The following is a 9,593-nucleotide window of genomic DNA, read 5'->3' on the forward strand; positions in this document are numbered from 1 at the left end:
TTTTTATTATATTTTTAGACATACCTGTAAAGCCTGCATGTTCATTTGGGGAAAACATCGTTCATTTGAGATGTTGCTCTGAATAAAGCTAAAGGATTCATTTGTAAGGCGCTGGGCCCCCGCCAAGCGGTCGCGGACGATGTCGACTCTTCCTATCATTGTGAAGCAGAATCCACCAAGCGTTGGATTGTTCACCCACTTTAAGAGAAGGTGAGCTGGGTTTGGACAGTCGTGAGACAGGTTAGTCTCACCCTACTGATGGTGTGGTCGCGATAGCAATCCTGGTCAGTACGAGAGGAACCGCAGGTTCAGCAATTTGGTGTATGTATGTGCTTTGCTGAGGAGCCAATGGTGCGAAGCCACCATCTGCGTGATTATGACTGAACGCCTCTATCTCAGAATCCCACCTAGACACAGGGATACCGTAGCACCATGGCCCCCACAGTTAGCTCCAAACCTTGAACCGGTTGCCAGCCAATCGCAGGGCACACATTGACAAACAACCATTTGCCCTCAGAATCACACCTAGAGACAATTAGGAGTACCCAGTCAACATGTCATGCATGTTTTTGGAATATGGGAGGAAACCGTAGTACCCAGAGAAACCCCACACAGGCATGGGGAGAACATGCAAACTCCACACAAGGTCGGAGCCGGAATCGAACCCTACACCTCTGCACTGTGAAGCTGACATGCTCACCAGTCAACCACCGGTGGTGCCGCCCTATTGCGTATGCATTTATGTGAATACTTTTGCGAAAAATGTATCCCCATCTGAAAGTGAACCTCTTCATCCACTAAATTGCTCCTCTTTAGCGGTGGCACTTTTTTGTGTGTGTAATGTATTTTCATATCAGTATCCGCATTTGCGACTCCAATTCTAATGGGGAAGTAATATGTGACCGTTACATTTCTTAGACACATTACATTGTGATCTGTTTATATCGATTTCTGTGGTAAATCAATATATCGGGGCTGCATTGATATCTTTTGTTTGGGCCCTGCACGAATATAACGAAATTAACTCTAAACTCGGATTTAAATTAGTCTGCCTGCCTCCCAGATGAAGTTCATTGTACTGGACTGTGGATGAAGTCGGGAATTCAACTGGAAACCAATTTGCCAATTTCGTTCGAGATCCTACCGGACCAAATGCAAATACTATGCTATTTATGGAGATGATAAGGTTGTTCAGAGAGTAAAAATAATTAATCTGATGTTTTTTTAAAACATATTTATTCTTGAAAACGTAAACAAAATCATCCGTGGAGAGATTGCTAGATGGGCTTCAAAATAACAACATCAACGTCGAACAAATATTGTATTTTGACGGGGACATTATTTTAGTGTTCACTTAATGAAATAATTCATAGATTTACTGAATAACCGCAGTCTTAAAGCGGACCGTTAAGTCTTACGCAACATTACAAAAAATATTTCTATTTTATTCTGAAAAGACAATCCTCTTCCTGGAAGTTTTGCTCTGCCTTTTGACCACGGAAGAAAATGATGGCACTGGCAAGTCACCACCTCCAATCATGGAATCAAATCTCGATGGAAAGGACGTGGTGTAATCGACTACATTGAGTTTGATCTGGAAATTGCTTCGGCGATCAGGTTATTTGTTCCATAGACTTGAATCATCTTCAAACGACTGCGTTGTAGCTTTTCGCGGTGGAACGGAGAGACCAACGTCTTTAGAATTTTTTGCTTGAGAGGACTGTATTTGGCTATTGTGGCAAATTAGCATGTCGCTTTAGTTAGACAGGAGAACTGAGGATGGAGTTGACGACAAGAGGAAAGTGACATTTAATCCCCTTGAACAATGCTGGCAGAAGTGGAAAGTGTGTCTTTCCACATTTGGTAGGACACCACTATTGCCCACTGGAGATGTTGGATGTCCATACACGTCAGCACCGCTCCAGACAACGACAGCATTCATACAGCAACACTCCATCCGCCACAGGTTTCTCTTCTTAAAACAGCCATGCATTTGAAGTCAAGGAGACAGTGGACAACCGTCCTATTTGGTGTCATTCTCGGATTCACTGCGTGTTCTTGGTTGATTGTACCCCAAGTTCTGGAGAGAAAACGTAACGAATCCCCCCTGTGTTCGTTGAAAAGTCAGTCCGCAGTCGGGAAAATATCGGGAAACCTCGAGGACTCTGCGGCCGTCGACGACCGGGGCAATCACGTTTTCAAAAATGAGAACAGACCATATATTCGGGGGAACAACAGTGCGGACAACGGGAGGCTCTCGAGCCGACCGAAGCAGTTCCTCTTCGTGGGCGTGATGACGGCGAAAAAGTATCTGGCTACCCGAGCCGTGGCCGCGTTCAATACCTGGGCGCGCTCAATTCCCGGGAAGGTGGAGTTCTTCTCGAGTGCTGGCTCCAACAACGTGGACGTTCCTGTTCCTATCCCGGTGATTTCACTTGCAGGCGTGGACGATTCTTATCCGCCACAGAAGAAGTCATTTATGATGCTGAAATACATCCATGATCACTACCTGGACAAATACCAGTGGTTCATGCGAGCAGATGATGATGTCTATATAAGAGGTAATTATGCTTTTTTTATGGATTTTTTATTTTTTTCTGGGGAAAAGACAAAATTAGCAAAACTGTCATTTGTGGTCATATGGAAAACAACTTCGTTGCCCCTCCCCCAATATAAATATATGATGACCTCACTGATGTAGCTGTGTTAAGAAATGTTGAACCGTGATACACAATAAAGCAAACCACTGTCATTATTGCGTGAGGTATTTGTATTTGCGTCAAACTAATTGTTCACACATTTTGATCATAAACTAATTAACTCCAAGAATGTTTTCATTTTTTTTTTCATTAAGTTACCCTTCTATTTCCCTTCACCCTGTTTAGGTGAGAAGCTAGAGTTGTTTCTGCGTTCTCTGAATAGCAGTAAGCCTCTTTACCTTGGCCAGACTGGCCTCGGCATGGCAGAGGAATTGGGCAGACTAGCGCTTGAGCCTGGGGAGAACTTCTGCATGGGCGGGCCTGGGATGATCTTCAGCAGGGAGGTACTACGCAGGATGATACCGCACATTGGTACTTGTCTCAGGGAGCTGTACACAACCCATGAGGATGTGGAAGTGGGCCGGTGTGTGCGACGCTTTGGAGGGACACAATGTGTGTGGTCCTATGAGGTACTGATTGAGTTAATCAATTGTTTCTCAGATTCATTTTGAATATTTAAAGTTGGGTTGCGAAATACACTAGTGTCATTTTTGTGTTAGGGTAAAGATTAAGAACGAAAGATCATGGTAAACTGAGAACTGGTTTTGGACGTTCGTGAGATGTGGAACTGAGAAGACTATTTACACTTGGAATTATTTTGAATGCACAATTGATATTAATTTACCTTTTTTTTTTGCCACATCTGCAACATAATTGTTCCCTTTGATAACAAGAAAGTTCAGAAGAAAATTGCATGACTGTGATTGAGATACTAATGAAGCAGACGACATTATGTTTCCTGGGTCCTTTACAAATGCTCCCCTCCCCCAGACAGAAAAAAACCCCATCTAATTTGGGAATTCTTTCCACAGATGCAGCAGTTATTCTATGAGAATTACGAGCACAAGAAAGGTTTCATTGAGGAGCTCCACAATAGCAAGATCCACAATGCCATCACACTACATCCCAACAAATGGCCAGCTTACCAGTACAGACTCCATAACTACATGTTGACCCGCGAGATCTCAAGACTTCGCTACCACACCATTCTGCTCCATCGGGAAGGCCTGACTATGACTCACCTCAGTGACACAGAAATGTTGTGGGAGGACCAACAGCTGGGAGGACCGCCATCTTATATGCGGTATCAGCCCAGTGACCGAAATAACGTTATTGAGTGGAATTTCTTGACTGGCCGCCATATTTATTCCGCTGTTGAAAACAAGATGCCCCGCCAAAACCTTGTAAGCTCTCTTCGAACTGCATTAGAAGATATCATACTCCAAGTCATGGAAATGATTAATGAAAATTCAAAAACTCGCGGACGTGTCATAGATTTCAAAGAGATTCAATATGGCTACTACAGAGTGGATCCAATGCACGGGGCTGAATACATCTTGGACTTACTGCTTCTGTACAAAAAACACAAGGGACGTAAAATAACTGTTCCCGTGAGGCGTCACGCGTACCTTCAGCAGTCCTTCAGTCGACCTTTCTTTCATGAAATTGAAGATTTGAATGTGGCCGACCTTGTGACTGCGATCAACTCTGAATCCCAGTCCCTGTCTTTTCTACCCAACTCTCTGAAGTTCCTGTCTCGTTTCCAGTTCTATGAGTCAACTAGGGAAATATGGGAGAAAAGCCAAAGGAAAGTTAACATCCTCGTCCCGCTGTCCGGTCGCTATGACACCTTTGTCCGTTTCATGGAGAACTTTGAAAAAGTGTGTCTGATACCTAAGCAAAATGTAAAACTCTCTGTGATTCTGGTGGACAACGAGAGCAACGAGGACAAAGGAAAACATATGCACTTAATCAAAGATTACAACAGGAAATATCCCAAAGCCGATCTGTCAGTGATTCCCATGACGGGAAACTTTTCTCGAGGGTTTGCTCTCGAACTGGGCTCCTCCCTGTCTGATAATGACACTCTACTCTTCTTTTGTGATGTTGATCTTATCTTTAATGCAGATGCCCTGCAGCGCTGTAGAGATAACACGGTTCAAGGGAGCCAGGTGTATTTTCCCATCATATTTAGCCAATACAACCCTAAAATAGTGTACGCTGAAAAGGCCCCAAGAGAAAACAGTTTTGTTCTCACCAAGAAAAGTGGCTTTTGGCGTACCTACGGCTTTGGAATAGCCTGTATCGTCAAGAGTGATCTGTTGAAAGCCGGTGGATTTGACACTTCAATTCTTGGCTGGGGTTTGGAAGATGTAGACCTTTACACCAAAGTTATTAACTCCGGCTTAAAAGTGTTGCGAAGTCAGGAGCCGGGAATTGTACATATTTATCATCCTGTCCATTGCAACTCGAGTCTTGATCAGAAGCAACTCAAAATGTGCCTTGGGTCGAAAGCAAGCACGTATGCTTCAACAATGCAGTTGGCAGAGCTGTGGATGGAGAAACACATCGAAGGAGTGTATAATAGAACTTTATCCTGACATTCCTGCCTGTGTGCATGCCACCATACAAGTTTACCTCATTTCTAGTCAGCAATAGCATCTAATGGTTTGGGTATTCTCTTGGACAATGATTCCAACGAACCTCGACAGTATTTTTTTTTCTTCAAAGCTACATTAGAAAGAAGCCGACCAGTTGCCCATGTGAACAGCCCGTCATCCAATTTGTAGAAGGAAGTGGGACTTGAGCATGGCTAAATCCAATTTAATATGAGACCCCTTTTGGGTTCATATTATTTTGTGGGTTCACTTTGTACAGTTGGGTTCGACTTGTGTTTTTATTAACTGTGGACAGACAGTGTTGATGGCCCATTGTTCAAAATCAATTTCAATGATGATTCATGCTTTTGTGGGTCTACCTCTACCCCCAATGTTATTTTAGCATCTTTAACTCATTCACTCTCAAAGACGTTTTTAAACGTCTTTTCAGACTTGGTCCATAATTGGCTGGTACTGAATGAGTTAAAAGTAGCTATTTTAAAACAATTCAAAAAGTGTTTGTCAATATCGATTTTTTTTTTTTAATGGTATGATGTTATGAAAGTGGTATTGTTGTGTCAGTGAGTCCAATGATATACTGTAATTAGCAACGATCGGCCTAGACTTATTCAGATTTGATCTTTTTCCATATTGTAGTTGTACAAGTATAAGAGTTCAAATTTCAAGCTCCTTTTTCTTTCATAGTATATACATTGCAATGAATGTATGTACTGTATATATGTATGTATAGTATGTGTATGTATGTACAGTATATTCAGGTGCAATATATACGTGTGGGCATATACATGTGTATAAATTATGTGTATGTGCATATGTGTATATATGTATCAAATGCAATATATATACACACAGTACGTTTCACAGAGCAGCTCAGGGAACATACTAGTACTAGTGTCTGCCTGGCCATGTAGCTCGTTGACGGGTTCTTGCTGCCAAGCTCAGGTCAAGCGATATACCCCAGCCCATAGTGCTGGTACACATGGCTAAACTGGGTTTTGTAATCAAGCGGAAGCGACTCTCGAGAGAAAAATGACTTTTCTAGCTATTGAGGCAGTGTCTATTTCCATTTCATGTTCTAGTCATTGTTGCAGGCTTTTATTGGCTTACACAACCTCGCCACAGGTGTTTGAGCTTTGTGGTGAATAAATCCAGGAGGCTTCAAATAGATCCAGTTGAAAATGTTTGCATTTGACCGTGCATAGAAAGTATACTATAAAATCTCCTTAGGATTTACCACACATTCCGTGTCAGGGGAATGGAATGTTTAAATAGAGACCGCTAGCAGCCATTTCTTTCTCTTGAAATGTATGAATCACTTCTTCTGACTGTGACCAACACTTCATTTATAGCTTACATTAATTCAAGAATAAAATTGATTTGAACGGTGGTCACTGTATGTATTCTTTTCATTGGAGTTGTATAATATTTAAATTATCTCCAGGACAAAGTGTTCAAAATGAATATTGAAAGCATGCAAAGTAGAACAGAAACATGAAACCAATTTCAACCCACTGTTCATTGTCAACTAAATGGAATTTTTCATTCAAGTGTTTCAAAATTCCATCCACCCTTCATTTTATGTTCTGTACCTTTGTTTTTTGTTTGTTTGGGTTTGTTTGTTTTTTAATCAGAGCAAAAAAAATCAATAAAAATATGTGCAAATTCAGCCATTGTCCAACATTGTGATTGTTACTAAAACAAGATCTTCCTTTATCCATCCATCCATTATCCAAACTGCTTAGCCTCACAAGGGTCACAGGCAGGCTCGAGCCTATCCCAGCTGTCTTTGTGTGGTAGGCGGGGTACACTTTGAACTGGTTGCCAGCCTATCGCAAAGCACACATAGACAAACAACCATTCACAGTCACAATCACACTTCGGAGCAATCTATTCTCGAGTGTTGATTTAATCTACGTTGCATGTTTTTGACAAAAGGGAGGAAACCGGAGTACCTGGAAAAAAATCCACCCAGGCACGGGGAGAACAAGCAAATTCCACACAGGAAGGCCGGAGCTCGGATTCGAACCCAGGACCTCTGTACTGTTAGGCAAATGTGTAAGCGAGTCGTTCAGTGTGTCCCCCAAGACCTTTATAATGTGAGCAATAATGACAAACAACAATGGAATTTTGTTATTTTTGGCATTCTTCAAAGGAGGTTCATCAGAAAAGGAGAACGACTTTCTGTGAACTTGTATTAAGTCAGCGTACTCCTTCAGCTTGCTGGGGTGAATCATCTGTTGACAGGGGAAAAAAAGGCCAATCACCACCACAAAAAAACTGGGAGAATATTCTGTGTCTTCTGTATTTAAAGCTACAATACCGGCAGAGTGTAAAAGAAAGAAATATTCTCTATTCACCAAAATAACCGAATGAAACCAAGTTTGTTGATAAAGTGTAGGCTTTTTAGTATTATTATGTTTATGACTGAGTGTGGAAAGATAGGCAAATGCTTCGGTTGTCTGGATAAAAAGAATTAGCGTGCAAGATACGCTAACCATGTAAATGTGTGCTTCACAACAAAATAAAAGTTTATTACATAAATAAAGCTAATATAATGTGATTTAATTAATCCATTAGCACAAAAACCAATTCCACAGGAAATGCCGACACAATTTTATTTTGTAATGAACCCCACACATTTCTCATCCGCACAGTGAAAGCGTCCTGACAGTGGAGCCTGCACTGGAAGCGACCTCACAGTGGAGGTCTGCAGCCAGATCCTCTTGATGTTTTATGGGACTTAAATTGCACTTCAACTGTAGTGTGTGTGCAGTTGTGCGTGTGTGTGGATGTGTCTGGGCAGGGGAGAGCCGACAGTATGCACTCCAAAAGAGGCATGTGTGACTGTGTGGCTACTTATGACCATAAAACTGAGAAAATGTGCATCTGAAATAAACAACAATAGAGGAGCGCTCAAAATAGTAACATCCCATAATGCCATGCGGTTGATCATACTAGTAGGCAACTTCGCCTTTCCATTGCGAATATAGGTTCGTAAAGATATTTAGACTCGTCTACGTCAGGGGTCTCCAAACTAATCAGGATCATCTAAATGCTGCTTCAGAGCTGGCTGAGGAGCTGATCATTTAAATCAGGTGTGTTGCAGCCAGAAGGGATGGAAAACAGGCAGGACAGCTCTGGATTCCCATTCTTTAACAATACTATTGGTGCATTGCAGAGCAAACAACGTTTGAATGAGAATAACCAAAAAATTGATAAATCCCAACACCTCTGATCACTTGCTGCAATTGCTGAGCTACAGATCATGCACCACCGTAGATTGAAGGTGCCCTAGTTCTTTAATTATATTTCGGAAAGTGTGTGCGGTAAATTGCGGTTTGATTGGAGATTTGGTGTTGTTGATAATTTACACTAAGAAAAAAAAAATCTGGTCTCTTCCATTCAAATATCTTCTGACAAATAAAGTAAGGTTTGTTTGTTTTTTCTTCTTAATTATACACAGGTACTATCCTACCAAGCATTATCTTAAGTTCAAGAAAGACATCTGTGTCGATTGTTTGTTTCGTGGAATGTCCCCTGAAACGATGATTCACTTGTTCTGGCAATGTCCGTATACCAACAAATTTTGCAAAGATATATCCGGATTTATGATTGATTATGTTGACTCTGACTTTACTTCACTGGAAAAATATACTGTTTGGCTTCTTCAAAAATGACGGTTAAAAAAAACTAAACAAGTGGTCATTAAACATTTTATGATATTCTAGCTAACTTCCATATCTACAAATCTAAATTTAGTCATTCAAAAGCTATTTTCTTCATTTTTGAGGCAGAAACCAAAAAGTACTTAAATTCTACTTTGGACTCCAAAAACAAATAGCAGTTAAGATTGTGCTTTGTGTTTATTTAGAATTTTTGATATTTAGAATTTTTGATATCCCCTGGGTCTTTATACTGCATATGTATTCATAGCGTGTTTGGTTTGTTTTATGTGATTTGTAATTTGACTTGTTCAATAAAGATTATTATTTTTGAACAATGGATGCGGTCATCCAACGCAGGTTAAGGAAAGTGGCTAAAGGTGAGGAGATTTGACTTTCAGAAGAGCCCTTAAAACTCGCTTCAGCTGCCATAAAAAATGAGTAAATATTGTGTGAGTCATTGTGAGAGATATTTTTGTGTTCCAGAAAAGGTGTGTGGCTGAAGCGTTGCTGTATGTGGGGAGTGGCAAAAAAGAATGAATGTTTAATTCAATAAATGCCTCGAATTGTTTAATGATTTCAATATTTAATTAGTAAATTGAGATTTCATTTTTTAATAATTTCAACATTTAGTTATTTCAACGATCCCCAAACACACACTCTCTATCTCTCTCTCTCTCTCTCTCTCTTTCTCTCTCTCTCTCTCTCTCTCTCTCTCTCTCTCTCTCTCTCTCTCTCTCTCTCTCTCGCTGACGGATTACGTTGCAGGAAGG

General features: G+C 40.9%; 1 protein-coding gene across 1 annotated transcript; it reads left to right on the forward strand.

The window, feature by feature from the left end:
- Positions 1-1,501: 1,501 nt before the first annotated feature.
- On the forward strand, positions 1,502-6,824 carry LOC147192137 (chondroitin sulfate synthase 3-like). The gene is made up of 3 exons (XM_086135577.1): positions 1,502-2,561; positions 2,886-3,169; positions 3,572-6,824. Exons 1-3 carry the CDS (start codon positions 1,898-1,900, stop codon positions 5,138-5,140), a joined length of 2,517 nt encoding a protein of 838 aa, XP_085991703.1. The 5' UTR covers positions 1,502-1,897; the 3' UTR covers positions 5,141-6,824.
- The last annotated feature ends 2,769 nt before the right edge of the window (positions 6,825-9,593 follow it).

The sequence above is a fragment of the Hippocampus guttulatus genome, chromosome 17, assembly GCF_054856545.1.
Source record: "Hippocampus guttulatus isolate MCC_2025c chromosome 17, RoL_Hgut_1.0, whole genome shotgun sequence".
Classification (NCBI taxonomy): Eukaryota; Metazoa; Chordata; class Actinopteri; order Syngnathiformes; family Syngnathidae; genus Hippocampus; species Hippocampus guttulatus.